The 21,675-nt window shown below is 39.7% G+C and overlaps 2 protein-coding genes across 3 annotated transcripts in view; one reads left to right on the forward strand and one right to left on the reverse strand.

The window, feature by feature from the left end:
- Positions 1-2,345: 2,345 nt before the first annotated feature.
- LOC109404972 (aldehyde dehydrogenase, mitochondrial) lies at positions 2,346-10,644 on the forward strand. Its single transcript, XM_029863393.2, has 6 exons — positions 2,346-2,578; positions 2,708-2,821; positions 2,902-3,050; positions 9,117-9,213; positions 9,276-10,163; positions 10,222-10,644. The coding sequence occupies exons 2-6, from the start codon at positions 2,711-2,713 to the stop codon at positions 10,525-10,527; spliced, it is 1,551 nt and encodes a 516-aa protein (XP_029719253.1). The 5' UTR covers positions 2,346-2,578; positions 2,708-2,710; the 3' UTR covers positions 10,528-10,644.
- Positions 10,645-10,821: 177 nt separating this feature from the next.
- The window catches only part of LOC109404973 (alpha-tocopherol transfer protein), a 31,953-nt gene continuing 21,099 nt past the window's right edge, over positions 10,822-21,675 (reverse strand). For both annotated transcript variants that reach the window (XM_029863391.2, XM_062858617.1), the window contains exons 4-8: positions 17,527-17,608; positions 17,284-17,463; positions 17,015-17,125; positions 16,812-16,945; positions 10,822-15,882 (exon numbers count right to left, since the gene is read on the reverse strand). In XM_029863391.2, coding sequence (XP_029719251.2) covers positions 15,768-15,882; positions 16,812-16,945; positions 17,015-17,125; positions 17,284-17,463; positions 17,527-17,608 — 622 coding nt within the window. In that variant the 3' untranslated portion in view covers positions 10,822-15,767. The remainder of the gene's footprint in view (positions 15,883-16,811; positions 16,946-17,014; positions 17,126-17,283; positions 17,464-17,526; positions 17,609-21,675) is intronic.

The following is a 21,675-nucleotide window of genomic DNA, read 5'->3' on the forward strand; positions in this document are numbered from 1 at the left end:
ACAGCCACGAAGGTACAGCCAACAACACACGCGAACGTACCCGACGGCGGTACACACAGACTCCGTCACTTCTGTTCGATTTACGTTCGATCACCACGGCTACGGCAACGATTTCCTGCACAAAATGGCACTTCTCACACAGTAATCTTCTTTCTTCACTTCGGCTGCGGGCTAGGGGCAAGACACTGTGAAAACGAGTGCAACTCTGAGAAATTCTGAGTAACTCTATCTGCTCGAATTCACGCAAATTCATTCAAATCAGTTCATTTTCATTCAGCTCACGTAACACTTTATCGTTTGACATTAGTGCCTGATCACACTTTAGCATAAACGGGAGAAAATTTGAGGAATCGTGAAGAATTCTGAGCAACACTTTGAGCACTGTTTTTCTCTCGTAAAATCTGACTTGCCCCTAGGCTGCGGGACAAAATGGTGCACTAGGAGCCACCGGCACTTTCTTAATCGTTCTAGGCGCCGCTCCAACCAAACGGGAAATATTTCCGCCGACCACTTTTTCAACACTGTCCCGGTCACAGCTGTTCTTCCACACAGCAGCTGATTGCAACCGAACGAGCCAAATTAATTAGCTCTCCCACCGACCGGCACCACACAGAAGAAATCGCGGGACAAATTTCGCACTCAATCCGCGACTGTTCCGAGCACTTTTTCACTGGCTCTTCCGCCACACTGGGCCCATGACCTGATAGATTATTCACTGTCCACGGAGGTCAACACTGTCCTCAAAGGACCACTGAGCTACCCAGGGGCACCGACAAATCACCGGGGGAACTTTCGGTACGCGTAACGGCGGAGAAACACGGAGCAAACACAGAGATGCGTGTGCACGTCGCGGCGGTCGGTTTATTTACACTAACAACAATGTACAATGCATAAACAATAACAACTTACATACATACATTTAGCAGGGTCGGCGCAGAGCAATTGATGATAAACATCGCAACATACATTAGGCTGGCCCAAATATTTCAACAAATCCAACCTTGAACTGAATACACAATAACAAGCAGAATAAATACAAGGATCAAGGGGTTGGTCATTCAGCACACTTCATTTGTGCCGTGATTTTTGAGCGTGTGCCAATATGTGCCTAAACTGTGCCGGTTGTTTTTCAGTGTGTGCCGAACGTGCCGGAGGTGTGCCGAATGTGCCCAGTGGAATATTTTCTTAGAATGGTTTTGCGCTAATTATAATCCTGTCTATTTTTGGCGAATGTTATTTGTCTAGTCGGTGTTTACCGACAAAATTCCACCCAGAACACTTGTCTAAAATCTGTATGAAGGGATTTTTTGCAATCGTAAGTATAATGACAGTTTGATTCAATACCGCAAAGTTGGATTTCTATGTTGTGCCCATGTGTGCCAGATTGTGCCGGCATGTGTGCCGAGATGTGCCGGCATGTGTGCCGGGCACAATGTGCCGAGTGACCAACCCCTTGATTCCAATACTTTTGTGCTTTTGTTTTGATGATTGAATTAACCAAACAGTCTTAATTTTCATGGATAGTATGACAGTTCAATCGATAAAATGACAGTTCGATCCGAACAAAAAAAAATCCCCATACAAACTTTCAAGTTGGAGAATTTAAAGTTGGAGAATGCATTTAAATGCATTTTAAAAATAGTTCCCGCACTCCAAAAATATGAAATTTTGGATTTCGACTACTTTTTAGGCGGAGAATCTGATTATGAAATAATCTGGATACCCCTACGGAACCCAAATTGGGAGCAGACTAGGGGCAAGTCAGATTTTACGAGAGAAAAACAGTGCTCAAAGTGTTGCTCAGAATTCTTCACGATTCCTCAAATTTTCTCCCGTTTATGCTAAAGTGTGATCAGGCACTAGTCAAACGATAAAGTGTTACGTGAGCTGAATGAAAATGAACTGATTTGAACGAATTTGCGTGAATTCGAGCAGATAGAGTTACTCAGAATTTCTCAGAGTTGCACTCGTTTTCACAGTGTCTTGCCCCTAGGGAGCAGAAAATGTTACTCAGAGTTGCTTTCGTTTCCGCAGTGTCCTGTCCCAAGGATTTGCCCTTTTCAAATGATACTCGAGCAATATCGTACAAAAAAAAAAAACAACAGTGTTGATATTGATATTCACACTCACGGGCTTGGACGCGACCTCCTGTCAAATTTTCATTCATAAAATGAGCGATCAGCTGATCCGAAACGTCTCATAAAATGGCTCGGTTACCGTTTTGACCACCACCATGCCATGTTTTTGTTTGTTCGAGCAGTATTCATTTTGATTGTCAAAGTAGCTGGAGTTCATTAAAACTGAGGTCAAAATCGAGCAGTTTTTTGTCAACATTCCACCGTCGTCGGCTGCACCCGGCACATTTTCTCATAACATTTCGTTCTCCATTCTCATCGGTCGTTTTCGTTTATCGTCCATCTGCAGATAAAATTCTTTCTAAATCCGGTTGATCCGGTTTTCGCGGCGTTGCAAAACTAGTCTAGTGTGTGTTGGCAAAGAAAACTAGTGCGTTTCGGCATTTTTCCAATCTACAGTAACAGCACTCAGTATTTGGCATTCATATAACCTTTAGAAAGAGGTAAGTTTACGATCGGTTATCAATCAGCGCCTTATCAATGCTTTAACAAACGCAATCTGCATGCACAACGAGATAACACGTATATTCAAAGCATACAAACCCCCTTTATTCTTTTTCCATTGTTTGCAGAAAATGCTACGAGTTTTGCTTAAGGGATTGCCGAAACCGGGCGTTGGCTCTCAAATTGCCCGTTACTCGTCCATTCCGGCTCCGAAGACTTCTCCGGAGATCCTGTACACCGGGGTAAGTCAGATCCAGATAGGATATGTGTAGCAAGTGGGCCAGGTTTTTTTTTTTCTAATAAGTCATCGTGATTTCTGCAGATCTTTATCAACAACGAATGGCACAAAAGCATCGGGGGCAAAGTGTTCCCCACGTTGAATCCGGCCAACGAGCAGGTTATCGCTGAGATCCAGCAGGGCGAGAAAGCCGACATCGATGTGGCGGTCGGCGCTGCGCGGGAGGCGTTCAAGTGAGTAGACGGTTGATTGTTCGGGGGGTTTGTTTTAATATAGGGGAAATTGTGTATTTTCGGCAGTTTTGTTCTCTTCGTCATGGGGGGTTATTTGAAAGCTGTTGAACTCAGAGTTGGCCTCAAATCCTTCCCAACCAAGCTGAATTATATGACCAAGTTTCAGGAAATTTGGTCGACAAAAACCCCTCATGACGAAGAGAACAAACCTGCCGATAATACCCATCGTCACCCTACATATTAAAATTATAACGGAGCGGTTCGCTATCGTTGAGTGTGCTCAGCCATGTGGAATTGATATATCAAGAAGCTTTATTTTATACAATTTTCAGAGATATAGGTATTACACCAGGCCTGCCCAACCTTTTTCGGCCGCGGGCCACTGGTGAAACTCCATACCAGTCGATGGGCCAGAAATAAAAATTCGATAACACATTATTTTTTTTTATCTTTTCTGAGCATTGCTAGATAATAAAAAATAACTTTCATAATTTTTGAGATGGCAATGACAAGTTTTTTTTTTAAGTTTAATGTTTCTTATGAAATTGTAAAGCTTTTTTGAAAATTCTTGCAGAATATTGGAGCTCGGAACAGTATTTAGGAAGTTTCAATGACATGTTCTATGTTGTACCAGACAAGCTTCAAAAGTTGTGATTTAATTTTTCATGTTTTTCTAAAATTGCACGAATTTTTTATTTTGTTTTGCAATTGTATTAAGAGAATTTTCACAAACACATTAATTTTACTGTTGAGAATCTTTTACTTCATATGTGAAGGAAATCCGAATGCTGCCATATTTTCAAACCTTTAAACTCTAAATAGGTTTTTAAAATCATTAAAATACATTTCTTTTTAAAAAGGAAAATATTCAGAATTATTATTGCTCGGGCTAAATTCTATTATTAACATGAGGAATTCCACGGAGTCATGTCAGTCGATCCTGAGCGACCATTTCAAAAATATCTGAAACTGCACAGTTTTTCAATTTCATATAAATCGCCATTTTTCGATATTAAACCTTCATATTCACTCACGACTAACTTTTCAAAAGGGTGTATGCGAAAATGGTTCAAAAATATTCTAAAAGCTGTACAGCAAAAACGGATTGTTCGATTGTTATGAATTTTTCAGCAAAGTTAGATAACTAAATTATGATTCCTCAGAAAATATACACTGTAAAAAATTCTTTTTTTACTTTAAAAAAATATGATCTTTGTCACAAAAACTCAAATATCTCAAAACCCTATCTTTTTACCAACGTCATTTTTTTAGGGGAAATGGCCCATTATATCAGCTATCTACCATAAAATTTTGGTGATGGTAAACTGATAAATAAAAAAGTTATGACATTTCAAACATTTCACAATTTTTACATTTAGTAACAAAAAAAAATGTTTTTCTGTGTAAATTATTTCGAGAATTATATTTTGATGCTGATTTTATTGTAAAGGCTACCGCCTGAATTAAACAAGTTGTTTTCATGATATTTGAGTTGATTATTCATAATTACTTTAGTATCTATTTGAAACTTAGACGCGATCCAGTGTTGTGATCAAAAATATTGAGAGTGTCATACTTTTTATTGTACGTGACTGGTGAAAAAATCCCTTGATAGTGTTGAAAAACTGTTGATTATAAGAAAAATGGAATTAAACTTTTTTTAAGACAAAAGCTGTATAAAAAAGTTTTATATACGCGTAAACGTCTAGTTTATCTGCAAAAAAAAATACCTCTTAGAGAACAGACTTTATGATCGGAAGAATGCGAGTAACATCAACAACAAATGCATGAGAGGTACATACCACAGACAAACAGACGAAACGCCTAGAACAATTTTAGTGAAAATCCATCGCCCAGTTCACACTACCACCACCTGGTGGAAATGTTTCACGAAACACTGCGTTGTGCAATATCGTCATCAGAAGGCGCTAGTGTGAAACGTCAAACGCAAAGAAAAACGATGGGCGCTCTTCTGGTTATGAAAGCTACAACCAAGATTCAAAATGATCGTTAAAGGCGTGGTCAATGAAAATTTCGTCAGTGTTACGTATGTTTGTCTGTATACATACCATGACAATGCTCACGAAAAAGCAAAAAAATACTACCGCTATGGATATTAAAAATTGTATAGTGAATTTTTTCTTCAGCCACCCACCAACACCAAACTAGTCAGTTAAAACTAATAAGTGATTTTGTTTATTATAATCTAACGAACAACATGAAAAATCGCTTTCTCAAAGGTCTTCAACTCAACGCTCTCTTGTAGACCGTTTGATGAAAAAAAAATGTTCAAAAGAGTTACGAAATCTCACCGAAAGCACCATAGATAAACCCAAATGTCCACGCATTTGCACGTTCAGCCGTCTAGAATTTGACAAACGAGCCATCTGTATATCATCGGTAAAGCAGGGCGCAGGAAGTTCAAAAACGACAACAACTGAGAAATTGCCAGAAGTGCTACGTGCAGAGAGTCATGCCACCGTACCATCAGCGACATCTGTTTAAACAATTTAATTACGCCCCTTTTCAAAAATGCTTTGAAATATTCTTCAACATCTATACCCATTTCAATATTTTTAACGTTGCAAAACATGATTTCAACATTCATCTTGAAGAAGAGGGAAAACACTTGTCCTCAAATGTAACAGCAAATTAATGAATAAACGACCAATGCGCGGAGAGCGTGATAAAATCGGAACATTACTGTGCATAGTATATTATATGTATACTAGCTGTACCCGGCAAACTTTGTCTTGCCTACTGCGTTTTTTTGACGTTTCAAGTTTCTATCCAAGACCAAGTCCCCCCGGTCACAAAGTATGGATGTTCAATTTTCAAAAACTCTCATTTTTTCCATGCTTTTCACCTCATAAACCTTCCTTGGGTGAAAACTAACAGAACAAAACTAAGACGATCAAAATCGGACCTTCCGTTTGCAAGCTATGCGCGGTCCCACGTATGCCACTGCATTTTTATATAGGTATACACTAGCTGTACCCGGCAAACTTTGTCTTGCCTACTGCGTTTTTGACGTTTCAAGTTTGGGGCCGTCCATATACCACGTGGACAAGAAAATCGTGGTTTTTTACCCCCTCCCCCCTCCCCGTGGACAAGCGTGGACTTTGCTTTGACCCCTACCCCCCTCCCCTATTGTCCACGTGGACTTCAGAAAAAAATAGTTTTTTTTTATATTTTTAAAAAGGTGATTTTTAAAGTTTTTTAAGAAGAGAGCTGTTTTGCCCATATTCACATAGTTGACGTAAGCGCCACTGTCGTTTTCAATACACTTTCGAAAATTTAACAATGAATAATGAAAATTTTAAGTTTTTTTTACGCTAACATCTAGCTAGTGATTAGATCTTGTGATCTATTGAATGAAACTGGTAACAATTATGCACAGGCGATAGATATTAGCTTGTGAATGCTGTCATTGTCAATGGTGGTTACGTCGACTATGCGATCATGGGCAGTGTTTTTTTTTTCTCAACAATTTCTCAAAAATAATTCATAATGTAATAATTTTCAAATATTCTATAGCTATATACAAATTATCAACATTTTATTTTTCAGAATGTTTCTTTAATCTAAGGCTGTCTAATTTTTGTAGAGATGATTTTATATGAAGAATTCTGAAAACTTCTGCTCTTTTTGCATAAACAAAAACCAAATTTCGAGAAAGAATAGTGCAATTTCGAAATTGAATTATAGTGCAAAGATTTAGGCTGTTTCATATTTGGGAAAATTAAAATAACATTATAAAGCAAACCTGCAAAATTTAGAAGGATTAGAATATTTCTTCTGATATTTTAAAAAATCAAAGTAATTTTGAAAATTTATATGAAATTGCAAGTAATCCATTGAGAAATTTATTGACAATTTTAAAGATACTACAACACTTTAATGGTCTACGCTAAATTTCGAACTTCCACAATACTATTTGATAAAGAAAAAAATGAATAAGAGAACTGTATCAATGATACGAGATATTGTTTTATTCGTTTCCAAACGAGATGTTGTTTGTATTGTTTGTTGATATTGTTGTATTATGAGAGTTGTTTTATTTTTAGATTACTCTTGTCCACGTGGACATTTGACAGACCCCCACCCCCTTCTCCATGGACAAGCGTGGACTTTTCTTGAACCCCCTCCCCCCTCCAAGTTGTCCACGTGGTATATGGACGGCCCCTTTCTAGCCAAGCCCAAGTCCCCGGTGAAAAGGGTATAGAAACTCGATTTTCGAAAACTCTCGATTTGTCCATGTTTTAGGCCTCATAAACCTTCCTTGGGTGAAAACTAACAGAACAAAACTCAGACGACCAAAATCGGACCTTCCGTTCGCAAGTTATGCGTGGTCCCACGTATGCCACTGCATTTTTATATATATAGATAGATATAGATAGATATAATATATAATAAAAACAACTTGTTTTACTCACGCAAGGCCATTAACAATAAAATCAGCATCAAACTGCGATTTCCGGTCGAAATAATTTACACTAAAAAAAATTATTACTAAATGTGAAAATTGTGAAATGTTTGAATTGTCATAACTTTTTTGTTAATAAGTTTATCATCACCAAATTTTTATGGTAGATTGCTAATACAATGGACCGTTTTCTCTAAAAAATTACGTTGGTAAAAAAGTAGGGTTTTGAGATATTTGAGTTTTTGTGACAAAAATGATATTTTTTAATGTTAAAAAAGATTTTTTTTCACAGTGTATATTTTCTTAGGAATCACCATATAGTTGTCTAACTTTGTTGAACAATAAAATCAGCATCAAATCGCGATTTCCGGCCGAAATAATTTACACAGAAAATTTATTTTTTTACTAAATGTAAAAATTGTGCAATTTTTGAAATGTTATAACTTTTTTGTTTTTTAGTTTACCATCACCAAATTTTTATGGTAGATTGCTAATACAATGGACCGTTTTCCCTAAAAAATTCAAGTTGGTAAAAAGATAGGGTTTTGAGATATTTGAGTTTTTGTGACAAAAATGAAATTTTTTAATGATAAAAAAGATTTTTTTTCACAGTGTATATTTTCTTAGAAATCACCATTTAGTTATCTAACTTTGCTGAAAAATTCATAACAATCGAACAATCCGTTTTTGCTGTGCATATTTTTGAATATTTTTGAACCATTTTCACATACACCCTTTTGAAAAGTTAGTCGTGGCTCTAAATAAAAATTTGATATCGAAAAATGGCGATTTAGAGCCGATGCACACGGGCGGCGCGTCCACGCAGCGTGCACGCAAGTGCGTCCTGAGTTACACACAATCAAATGGGGTGATGCACACGAGAACGCAACGCTACCGCACCGCAACCGCGCCGCACCGTGTGCGGCACGCAATGTCAACGCATGCCCCACAGGAACGCTGCGGCGACGCAGCGTGAATTCACGCGGCGTCAATTAACGCTCGTGTGCATCGGCTCTTAGATGGAACTGAAAAACTGTGCAAAGTTTCAGTTCAATAGAAAATCATAAATTAAAAAATTTCCTTAATTTTGATGCTGTTGCTTGGAATCGCTCACATGGGACTGGGCAGTATACTCTTTTGATAATTACTTCGGTAAATGGTAGTTTTTTTGAGCGAAACACTTGTTTGATTTTTGACCCAATGTCACCCCGACTGACAGTACCAGATGCAAGGATGGCAAATGTCTCGGAATTTCATGAAAAAAAAAAAATGTCATGACATTTTTCTATTTACACCACTTCCGGTGCAAATTTCTGTTCGTACGCATCACCAATCCATAACGCCAGTTAGTTACGGATAATCAATGATGTCATCGATTAACATTTTCAACTAAGTGCAGTGAAATTTGCAAATAACGAAATTACTTTTTTATGACATTTCCCATCCCCGACCGACCGACCGATCGAAAAATAATAACGCCCGAAAGTATGCATTGTGAATATCAAGCTATCACCATCACGTGACTAGCCTTCACCAATCACGGCGTATCAACTACTGTCCGATCAACTATACTCAGCGCATGCTCATTCATCGCATCTGGCAAAATGATTTTACAAAATTACCACTTGCATTTTCTTTAGACTTGGATCCCCATGGCGCAAAATGGATGCCTCTAAGCGTGGACAGCTGCTGTACAGACTTGCTGATCTTATGGAAAGGGATCGTGTCTATCTGGCGGTAAGCTTTCTTTAACTGGTATATTCGTAAAAAGTCCAACAGGACATCCTTTCAACCCGCAGAGTCTGGAAACCCTTGATAATGGCAAACCGTACTTCATGTCGTACAATGTTGATGTTCCGATGGCCATCAACAACCTGCGCTATTATGCCGGTTGGGCGGACAAAAACCACGGAAAAGTGATCCCCATGGATGGGGAATTTTTCGTGTACACCCGTCACGAACCCGTGGGAGTCTGTGGACAAATCATCCCGTGGAACTTCCCGATTTTGATGGCAGCCTGGAAATTTGGACCAGCCCTGGCAACTGGAAACACAATCGTCCTAAAACCCGCCGAACAGACCAGCTTAACGGCGCTGTACATGGCTCAGTTGGTCAAAGAGGCCGGATTCCCTCCAGGTGTTGTTAACGTTGTTCCAGGATTTGGCGACGCTGGAGCTGCTCTGGTACAGCACGACGACGTAGATAAGGTCGCTTTCACCGGTTCCACTGAAGTTGGCAAGAAGATCCAGCAAGGTGCTGGTTTAAGTAATCTGAAGAGAACCACCTTGGAACTGGGCGGAAAGAGTCCAAACATCATCCTTTCGGACGCAGACATGAAGCATGCCGTTGAAACGTCGCACTTTGGTTTGTTCTTCAACATGGGTCAGTGCTGTTGTGCCGGTTCGCGTACTTTCATCGAGGACAAAATCTACGACGAATTCGTCGAGCGCAGTGCCGAGCGAGCGAAGAAGCGAACCGTTGGCAATCCGTTTGATTTGACTACCGAACATGGCCCGCAGGTTGACAAGGCTCAATATGACAAAATTTTGGGCTTGATCGATACCGGCAAGAAGCAAGGAGCTAAGTTGGTTGCTGGTGGCAAAAAGTACGAGGGATTGCCTGGCTACTTCATTGAACCGACCGTATTCGCTGATGTGAAGGATGATATGACCATCGCCAGGGAGGAGGTGTGTAGAAAGTCTTGCTTTCCGAGTCTCGCTTCAACTCACTTCTTTCATTTCACAGATCTTTGGTCCGGTTCAGCAGCTGATCCGTTTTAAATCCCTGGATGAGGTAATCGAACGGGCAAACAAGTCCGAGTATGGATTGGCAGCGGCAGTATTCTCCAAGGACATTGATAAGGTGAACTATTTGGTACAGGGTCTTCGGGCTGGAACCGTCTGGGTCAATACATACAACGTGTTGTCCGCCCAGGCACCTTTCGGTGGTTACAAAATGTCCGGCCACGGACGCGAAAATGGCGAGTATGGCCTCCAAGCCTATACTGAAGTCAAAAGTGTAATTACCCGTATTCCGGTCAAGAATTCGTAAAGTTTTCCATGACTATTGTTCTATGTATTTTATCTGGTCTCGTATATTATCCCAGTGGTTTGGTGGTTATAAACTATTTAGTGATAAAATAAATGCACAAATGTTTCTGAAACAATATTTTTGAAACTGGTTTGTTCCATATTTATTTCATGAGAAAATGAAGGCCAGAATCCTTGATCATTTCTACAAGCAAATTAACAAAACTTTCATCGACCTTGTTCTCTGACAATTTTAGCTCAATTTAATTTACGGACGTTCTCTGTATTTTTTTTTTTGTTTTCCATCCATATGTAGATCATTTCTCATTTCCTTTTCCCACGGTCAATTGATCTTTTGAACAATGTGATTGCCACAGTGAATCGGTTACAGTATTGCATGGGGTGTGAACTCTAGTTACTCAAGAGCATCCGATTGAAAGTAAGCACTCTCAGGCATATCTAGCCAACTTTACCGCTGGCCGTCGTCGATTAGCTTCCGTTACTGTTCGGCCAAGAGCCTGGCGAACCCTTCGTTTCGTCCGGGTATGACGGACATTAACAGGTATTAATTCGGATTAATTCGGATCGACCTCAGTTACCTGGGACCCATAAAAAGACTGTCTCTGGAGGGGAATTTGCACCACACTTGCGCTGTATACGACGAGCGAGGTAGTGTTGTACTTTTTATAACGGCGCGCGTCCTGCAGGGTTAAGTATTCTGTGAAGGATGTTTCTATTGCTGCACCTGTGTGTTTTGGATAGTGTACCAAAAGTTCAATATTGTTTCCTTTTTATGTCGCCAAAATGCTCTCTAATGTTTAATTTTGCAATCGAGATATCTTTGATGGCTGCCGCTGTCCATGGGTAGTGTTGTACATCTTTTCCGAAATTAGTGTTATTTTCAAACTTCTATGGTGTAAGCACAGCGAAACAAACGTAATACAGTATTGTTCCGATTTTATCACGCCCCTTTTCAAAATTGCTTTTGAATATTTGTTACGTTTAAGTTTGTGATTAGCAGCTGTGCCATTAGGAATTCGTTAAACCATAAGACCATTTGTAAATGCTCCGACTTATGAGTAAAAATTTGTTCCGCCAAGAACAACTTAAGCACCTCTGTAATGCCTACCATCATCGACTCGCAATCCTGAAACTCGCGCTCATGTTGACCACCGCACACCACACACACAAAGCACTCCATTCCGATCACGCAGGCCTCGATCGGATACGTTGAGTATTAGGTTGTCCCAAAAATTGCACATGGTCAAAAAGCTTGGGGGCTCACCCTGCAAATGATAGCTAAGGGTGTTAGAAACAAACTTTTGTATGACGGCAACTTTCAGAAATGACGTTTAGAGGTCGCCCCGGCGAGATTTTTGAAAAATGGCAATTTTTCATAATAAATTTCATACAAATATTTTTTACCGTACAAAAATTGGCAATACCCACTATTTTTATATTTTTTTCAGCTTGATATGGACACAAACTACTTGGGAAAAATAATTAACGACATGTTTTGCAAGTAACTTTTTGAAACTGAATTTTTGAATTTACTAAAATTTGTCATTTTTTGATATACTGTGCCTTTTACCCATCATAAAACGTATCTGAACCTTATGCTAATTTAAAACAATTTCCATAAAAAGATCGGAAATTTTATGAGGAAAAACTTTGCCGAAGACAGCATTGCGTTTTTTCTATCCGTTTTAGAGTTATTCACAATTTGCTATTTGGTGAAATTTGAATTTTTAGGATTTTTCTAAAAATGTCACATAAGAACTACCCAAAATCACATACAAAGTAAAAAATCACGTATGCTCAACAAGTTTTTGTCTTGATTGTGTTATGGAATTATGATGACATCATTATTCGATTTTTATTTTTTGTTATTCAATCCCTTCATATAGAAATTAACTAGCAAAGATTTCTTAAAAAGCTAGCTCTCCTGACAAGCTTCGTACAGCCTATTGATTTTTTGAAGATATTCTCCACAAAATGTTGAGCCATATTTTCACGTTTATCTTACTTTCCTGTCGATATTCTCAATTATTTTTCTACATGAAGACGTATGAGTCCTGGACCAGTGAAACAGCCCAGGAAACAGTGGCAAAGTGCATAAAGGCGAATACGTTGGTCCATGTTAAATTGAAATCGCGATTACGAACATCTTACGTAAGAATACCAATTTTTAGATACTAAGTTCCAATTCTATGCATTCTGAAAAGCAGGGCATGTCTTTTTTACATCTACTGATTTGAACTATCTTATCAACACCGAAAATAAGATACATCGAGGCAAATTGAAACGGGTGGGATGAGATGAACCAGTGAGTTAACGTAATGTTATCCAAGGTTAGAACAATTTGATTACCATAACACATACACGGCATACAATAAGACAAGGTAGGCTATGATTGGTAAACAACAGTTTTGGACATAAACAAGTGACGTCATTTTTATCGTCCTATATGTTGATCAAAATGATAAATAGGGACTACTAGAACGTTTTATTCATGTCTTTGAACGATTAGAACAACATCATTGAACAATAAAAAAAAAAGAAAATAAATGGTATAGAAAATGTGCCGTGCATTTGATTGTGTATTATGCTCGTATAAACCATTGTCAGTACATAACCGTTAAAAATGCCATGGCCTACTGAGGCACCTCAAAATGGTATCTAATGATAAAGTTTCTCGCTAGTAGGTACCTTTCTGTATCAAAGAAAATGGATTTGTCAACGGAAACAAAAATTCAATGAATGATGCCACCATAATTCCTAAACACAATCAAGACAAAAACTTGTTGAGCATACGTGATTTTTTACTGGGCAGTTCTTTTGTGAATTTTGTTTTTTTTAAATACCTAAAAATCCAAATTTCACCAAATAGTAAATCGTGAATAACTTCAAAACGGATAGAAAAAACGCAATGCTGTCTTCGGCAAAGTTTTTCCTCATAAAATTTCCGATCTTTTTATGGAAATTGTTTTAAATTAGCATTAAGTTCTGATACTTTTTATGATGGGTAAAATGCAAAGTATTTCAAAAAATGACAAATTTTAGTATATTCAAAAATTTAGTATCAAAAAGTTACTTGCAAAACATGTCGTTAATTATTTTTTCCAAGTAGTTTGGGTCCATATGAAGCTGCAAAAAATATAAAAATAGTGGATATTGCCAATTTTTGTACGGTGAAAAATATTTGTATGAAATTTATTAAGAAAAATGGCCATTTTTCAAAAATCTCGCTGGGGCGACCTCTAAACGTCATTTTTGAAAGTTGCCTTCATACAAAAGTTTGTTTCTAACACCCTTAGCTATCATTTGCAGGGTGAGCCCCCAAGCTTTTCGACCATGTGCAATTTTGGGACAACCTATTGAGTATCGAGCTCGGCAACGAGAGAGGCAAACATTGCAGTACGGCTCGACGGCAGCATACACACAAGCGACGTTCATCGAGAGAGCACTGTTCATTCCCAGAAAAAGGGAGGCTTTTTTCTCAAGCACAACTACCATCACCGGCAATCAGGCGGAGGGAGCTGATCACGCGATCGTTCATAGTGCCAGCAGTTTGCAAGCATCCATCGGTCGAAACGGTAGTGGCTCACGTTACGGGCGTAGAAGTGGATCCAGCTTCAAAAAAAAAGGGGAAAATTGATTTGCTGTTGGAGGCAATTTCAGTTACACGAAAAAGGTGAACTCGGCCTTTGCATCGGTGAGACCGACGCTTAGTGCAGCCAACAAAAGGAGGCGGCCATTTTGCACCACCACGAGATTGCCAAGCCACATGTTCTGGAGAAAACTGCACCTCATTCGACGTATTTCGTGCACATCCGAACGCGATTAGCGCTGTTTCCCCCCGGTTTGACCGTCGGTGAACTCGGTGGTGGCACTCGCCGTCCGTGCAATTGGCAGATCAAACCGCACGAGTGTCAGTTTTGCATCGTGGCCCACCAGTGAAGATCATTCAGCCGCCCGGCGGGACATCTTGCACGATCAGCCGAGGTCAAGCGCTGACGGAAGAGGCAAGAAACCGTGACGATCCGTATACACCGAGAGGACAGGAGCAAAGAGCCTTCGTCAAATAAGGCTCTTTTTTCTCGTTCCAGTTTCGTCAACATCAATCAGGCAGACCGAGCGGGGGTGACCACCGACGTCGGCGCACCGTCGATCTTGAGACGTTCTCGGTGGCTTTCGGCGGGACGCGGTAGCCAGCTTTCCGGCGCGGGAGCGAAAGGCTCGAAGGCAGCAACGATCGCATCGGTAATCGGAGGAGCGGATTGGTGAGCGAGTTGACGCCAATCATGAATCGGACCGTAGGGTCGGCCGGGAACACGCATCCGGCAGGCGAGGAGGCCCGAGTGAGCGGTCGAGGTTTGTGATCGGTGGCGATGCGTGAGTACAAAGATGAGACAAATGTTAGTTTCTAAGTAAGAATAAACAGCTAGGACGTAGAGAGAGGATTAGGCGTTTAGGTGGCACAATGCTAGGAGCCAAATAAAGATGTTGTCTAAATGAATAAGCTTTGAGTTGGTGCTTTGATTGCCGTGTTTGTGCCCGAATTACCCTGCTATACGGTAGCCTTGCTCTACTGGTCGGGAAGTTTGCAACATATTTTACAAACTCTATACACATTTTCAATATTTTTAACGTTGCAAAACGCGCTTTCAACATTCATCTTGAAGAAGCGGGGAAACACTTGCTCTCAAATGTAACAGCTAATTAATGAAAAATAAAGGACTGACGTGCGGAGGGCGTGATAAAATCGGAACATTACTGTATTCAGAACAAATTCAATTGAAAAACATGGTTACGAAATCACAACCGCCCAATAATCGTACTGTAATTGGCCGGACCACCACTAGGTAGCGGCACTGAGAAACGTCAAACAGGATGCCAGCACCGCGAGTGGTCAATTGACCAACTACCGAATATTTGAATCAACCGTTCTATGGGAGGCGACTGGAGTGTGACGTCTGTTCATCGGGGCATATCGAGTACCCACCAATAGCCACCACTACTGCTTGGTTGCGGCTATAGACCGAAGTACATGTTGAAGTCGGGTGGTAACACAATGGACAACAGAACATTATTGCTGAGTTTTTCGGATTAATTAAATTTGTAATTTGAGACTCAAGCTTATGTATTCAATTTTCATCTTAATTCTTTACTGTATTGTATCACCATATGTATGTAAGTACACAAAAACTGCAAAGTCTAGATATAAAATGCTATTGGGTAGGCAATTACCAATTGCACTGCTCAATCGATTTCCAACTTCCTCAATGAACCACAAAGTTCATTGTTATTGTTATTGTTGTTGTTAATTTTCCGTGATTCGTTAATATTCCAACGAGATTCGTCGGTGAAGTAATCCCTGCAAATAGAATTGTAATTAATACCTAGTTGTCATATTCTGGATGTGAAATGCGTCAAAACTTCAGCCTAATGAAGGCTAATGAAAGCCTCAAAAAAGTTTCAGTGCACTTCAATAGGATTCCACGGGCTTTCAGGAGATTTCAGTGGATTTCATAAGAGCTTCGGAGGATTTCATGGTGTTTTAGAGGAATTAAGCGAGTTTCAGTAGTGTTTGAAGAAACTTTAAGGGAGATTCATTTCAAACGGCTTAACAATCTTCAGGAGGGTTTCCTGAGGTTTTAAAAAAGCTTGAGGATATGATTTCAGCAGGGCTTCAATGGTGTTTCAAATAGGTTTCACGGGAGTATCGATGATCAGTGGGGTTTCATAGGGATTTAAATGGAATTTAAGAGGGGTTTCAAAAAGGTTTCTTAAGTTTCAGAAACATGTTAGGAGATTACGGGGGGTTTTCTGGAAGTTTTTCGTGATACCGTGAAAGATCACTAGTTACGCTAGTAGATTCGATGACTGATGATCAAGGGATTTCTTGATGACCTTTCAAAAGACATTGAATTCACAAATTGATAAAACATAATTGTATGGGCCTATGTCAATAACATTTTTTAACTTCTGCCACAATAACATACATTTTGATAATGCTTTCCGTGCTTTAAGCATTTCACCTCACCATCTCTATATGTGAATATGTATTGTGCATCCTAGCTTAATCACTCAGATCCTGCTGATCTGAGTCAGCCGTCATAAGATTGCGCCCGTTTGATTTGTACACGGCGGCTGACAGCTCCACCCGGCGGCTGCAAAACAGTTTTAGCCAAGGTGCACACCGTGTACAAATCATACGTGCGCGGTCTGGCGCGATCTGAGGCTGCGCGTTTCGAACGCAGCTTGCTGAGAATCTAAGATAAGCGCGACAATAATGGGCCTTACCTCAGTGATTCAAGTCGTTTGAACCATTCGGCTTTCTGTTTAGCGATTGTTTGCTTTCCGCCGTATTCATCTGGAAGGGCATCCTTTGGAACATGTTCATAGAGCGTTTCCGAGTTTGGCAGGTGGAAATGCAACTGAAAGGAGAAAACAGACGAGTTACTAACGATGGAAGCAATTGATCAACCTCATTAGGCATATGTTACCATGTTAGCAACTTGTTTCTTCATGAACGGCTTCACGATGTACATTACTCGATCCAAGAAGGTAGTGCAGTTGATCACATGTATCGCCTTCAGTCGCACTGGGTGTGCTTCCTGCAAGTGATAGGAGCAATTAACTTCTGTTTGCATGACTAGGCGGCTAATTTTCGAACGTTGTCATTACAATCGGGTTTTATTGAAGAATCGTGAGCAACGGAACAATTTATTTATCACCCTGTTAGGTGATCATTTCTATGAAACAAGATAATTACCTGTGTGTATTTCATGTACACTCGCAACGTGGAGAGGATCACTTTCGTAAGATGCCTGAGCGTGAACCCAGTCATATCGAAAATCGGAATATCACCTCCGTTGTTCATTGGGACATCCGGTTGCACTAGACGGCTGTCGGCTATTATGAAAAACGTTCTAATAACATCATTGAAGTGGAACTGTTGGAAAAGCAAAATATGTTTTTTACAATGCTAAGTTGATTGAAAACGTATTTAACTAACTTTATCTGGATCACAATCCACCAGCCGATAAAATACAAATTTGTCTTCACATCCTTCAATGGAAGGCAGAGGCACCATATCACTGCAATTAAAAAATATAAAGAAATCTACCGTGAGTCCCATAGTCGAGTAAATTTTTGTAATATTTAGAAAATTACAGATATTTTTATTTTACTTTATTTTGATGTCAGCCGGTTTGTAGAGGCTAGGTAACACGTAGCTGAAGGAAGAAAATATTGAGGTCCATAACCTACTACCAAGTAACTCCTATCCCTCCGAAGAAACAATTCAGAACCATTAATAAGTATGATGGTTTTACAAGAGTTCTACAGAAGCGTCGGCAGTTGAACAAGAATTTTACTGAACAAAGTGGCGAATAAATGTTTCACATGGAGAAATCAGTGCTTATGTTCAGTGTTGAAAAATTCATTTCGTCATATCTAAATTCAATCACCTACAGCTCATTTTAGAAGCTGAACCTGAGAATATGGTATATGAAAAACTTATGCGGCTAGACCAGTTCTGCAAGAAAGTCACGGAAAAACCGCTATTTTTCGAATATTTGATGTGAATGTCACGGACTACCTTTTAAAAATGCCAAATGATATTCACCGTGAATATCATTGGGATTTTTCGAAGGTAGTCCGTGACATTTACCCTAAATATTGGAAAAGTAGTGGTTTTTCCGTGACTTTCTTGCAGAACTGGTCTAGCCGCACAAGTTTTTCATATACCATATTCTCAGGTTCAGCTTCTAAAATGAGATATAGGTGATTGAATTTAGATATGACGAAATGAATTTTTCAGCACTGCTTATGTTCAACATATTTCAGTTAATCGGTCAGAAGTTTAATCAAAGATACATAGATCGTTGGTTTAAATGAAGGTGTTTAAAATTTTTCATCAGTTGCCTTGGCCTTTTTCGGTGATATAAATACTACTCGAAGTAAGAGGGAGTAAGGAAAGTAATGAAAGAATACGGTGGATAGATACGCAAGCGAGAGATAAGAGAAATTGAACAGAAATTGAAATTAATAAAGGGCCATTGTTTGAGCAACACAATTACAACGACGATCTCCTTGCCATGCGTTCTCGAGTTGAACGGCCAGGTAATAGTAGTTAGATGTATACTACTATCCCTAGACAAAAAGATCGTGGTTGTGATCTGTTAAATGTTGCTCGGCGGTATTTTCGGTTCTATCGATCGTTGGTACTTGTTCAGAGATTCATGTCCAGCGAACGTAAATTTAGTAAATAGCTTAGACAAAGTTTAACATTATTAACTTAGTCAATTTATTCAACTGCAATGACATAACCATACACCAAAAAGAAATAAGCTTTTTTAAAATATTATTAAACTTTATTGGAACTATGTTGATTATCAGTGTTATATTGTCATTTCATTGCCGTTGTTCGCCATGTTTACTTTTGGAAATTTTTGAAGAATCGTAAATTTCACCGCACAACACTGTTTACTACATAGGTGATTATTCGACAACTATTAAGCTCCAGGAGAGCTAGCGATGCCCTAGCTCACTAAAAAGTTCATCAACGTGAATAAATGTTGCAGTTGCGATTATTCAAGCATTGATCAGCTTCAATACTAGTATTAAAAAATACCTTTTGTCGACCGGTTTCGGGCGAGATCTAGCCCATCTTCAGGACAATGTCCGACTGACTGCGTTTTGTTCGTACGTTGTTCGTATACGTCCAAAAGAAGAGAAGTTATCTATCGTCAAGTCTGCTAGGTCGAAGAGACACGATGCGATGGGAGGGTCATCCTCATTCATCAATTGCTTTTTCGTACTGTGATGAACATGGACTCCCATGCATTCAAATGCGAAGCTTTGTTGGTGCATTTGAGCAGTTTCGCTTCTTCCCAGTTGATGCTGTGGTCACTGCTCGCTGTATGAACTGCCACGTTGGATTTATTTTGTTTGTTTATGTCAACAGCATTCTTGTGTTCCCTAATTCTAGTTTTGTATTTCCGGCGTGTCTGTCATATGTAGACAGCTAGACAGTCTCTGGGCGGAATTGCCTAAATTTCTGACTTCTTATCCGGGGGAATCTTATCCATCAGATTGCATAGTACTTCACGTAAAATGTTGGCGCTTTTGTGCACTACTTGCAATCCATGTCGTTGAAGCTTTTAATTCATTGGGTTGGTTACATTGGGGTAGAACGGTAAGCTAATTCTTTTGGTTTTTCCTGCTGGCTCCAGTGTTGTTATGTTCTGACGGTGGTTTTTGCGTTTGTGTTTTTGTAGAATTTTGTCTACGAAAGTTCTATTGTACCCATTAACCTCGGCTGCAGCGTAGATTCGATTTTGTTCTTCCTTGAATTCTACGCTATCGAACGGTACATTGTAAAACCGGTGAGCCATAGAATGGAAGGCGGCTTGCTTCTGGGCACCGAAGTGGTTGAAATCGGATGTTATGTGCTAGTTGGTTTACGATAAATCATAAATTTCATGTTGTGAATTTAGCATGTCAAGTGTCTGGTGTACGTACCGTTCCTTCACCGGGTCAACATCACCGGTCAATCATCCTCCTCTAACACTACTATCAAGCCTCCCAGCACCATCAGGTCGATCGACCAGGCAGCGCTAACTGATCTCTCTCTCTGTTGCTGCTGCCGGCATGTACCAATATGGGCCGCACCATCTGCAGATCGGCCCTTACGATTGTGACCCCTGTCGAATTATGCACTCAATTAAAAAAAAGTATAAGCTAAATCATTGTGTCTGTACCACTCTTTAAACCTGAAGAGGTCTGTGGATGTCCTGTGTAGGTCTGTCCTTGTACCATGGCGTGGTCGATGTCCTCTCGCAGCAATTTAGTCGTGACTCTGAGATTAGATGAGCTAGTGAACATCCTCGAATCCTTACTAGCGACTGACTACAATCTGAGTCAAGAAAGTTCATCACTGGAACTGTATTCGAGAAAAAAGTTTCACCCTTCCACACCAAATGTAGCGTGTACAAAACGTTAATAAGATCGGTAGATCTTCGTAGTAATAAGACCTGGACCATGTCCGAGGAAGACCTGCAATCACTTGCAGACTTGCAGTTTTCGAGCGACGAGTGCTAAGGAACCACTAATGAATGACATAGCATTTAGGAGTGTTGTGCCTGTGATTGTGTCACAAATAGTGAGTTAAGTCACAAATAGTTGAGAGTTGAGATGATCTTTGGAAAGAGCTGTGTGATGCGGCTAAGGATGAACCAAGAACACAATGCAACCTACGGAGAACACAACACCTTGAAAGTAACCATAGACGAAATGCTATGATGGTCAGGATATATTGCAAGAATACCGAAGAAAAACTCCAGCGATGTTGGTATATGCAGTAGCTCCGGCTTCCAACAGCGTTGGAGATGGATGAATTAGGTGGATCGTAATCTGGCTATCGTTGGGAGTGACCGAGTTGTGTGTAGAGTGTCAACCGTAAACCGAGTATTGTGGCATAAAGTTGTTGATAATGTATCATGATGAATGCTGTATAGTTTGCACTAAATAGAAGTATATATGTAAAAATTATATTTGAGGTTTCTACAAAACCACTAACACGAGACTCGAGAGTACAAAAACTTTATACAAGATTATAAAGTTTCGACTTGGTGTCACTCTAATGCCCTATAACGATCGCTGGGAATAGTAAAGGATGGTGATATAAGCAAGCATATAAAGATTTGTAATTAAAAATTAGAGGTTTTGAACTCTTAGGCTTTAAAAATGTAGGTTTGTATAATGCAACTACGAAAGCACATGCTCGTAAGAGTGTTAACTATTTGCCAGATAAGGGAACCTTTTAAAATGCCGCGGCGTTGTATCTGATTTTCTCTCACACCCAAAGTGCATTACAAACGAAAGTAGCTATTTGAATAGAAGAAGTCGTTAAAAATTTAACGATGCCTTGTTACTGCAAGCCTACGCTTATTATGAAAACGATCTCTTTCAATGAGGCCACCACCTGTCATTACCCTAGCATCACATCGCCGTCTTGGTCGGTTCTTTAAAAGGTGCAAAAGGCATATTCGATGTTGATTCCCACTGTCACGTTGACCTATTCAAAAACGCAATAAACACGTTACCGGGTCTCAGCCCTTTCAGCCGGCAGTCAAGTCCTGCGAATGATTATTGAAAGATA

This window comes from Aedes albopictus, chromosome 3 (genome assembly GCF_035046485.1).
Source record: "Aedes albopictus strain Foshan chromosome 3, AalbF5, whole genome shotgun sequence".
Lineage (NCBI taxonomy): Eukaryota > Metazoa > Arthropoda > Insecta > Diptera > Culicidae > Aedes > Aedes albopictus.

Excerpts from the sequence above, each read along its gene's own strand:
- LOC109404972 (XM_029863393.2), top strand. The coding sequence starts at position 2,711 with ATGCTACGAGTTTTGCTTAAGGGATTGCCGAAACCGGGCGTTGGCTCT. Across the intron at positions 2,822-2,901 it reads CGGAGATCCTGTACACCGGG|ATCTTTATCAACAACGAATG; the intron begins GTAAGTCAGATC and ends TGATTTCTGCAG. Across the intron at positions 10,164-10,221 it reads TGACCATCGCCAGGGAGGAG|ATCTTTGGTCCGGTTCAGCA; the intron begins GTGTGTAGAAAG and ends TTCATTTCACAG.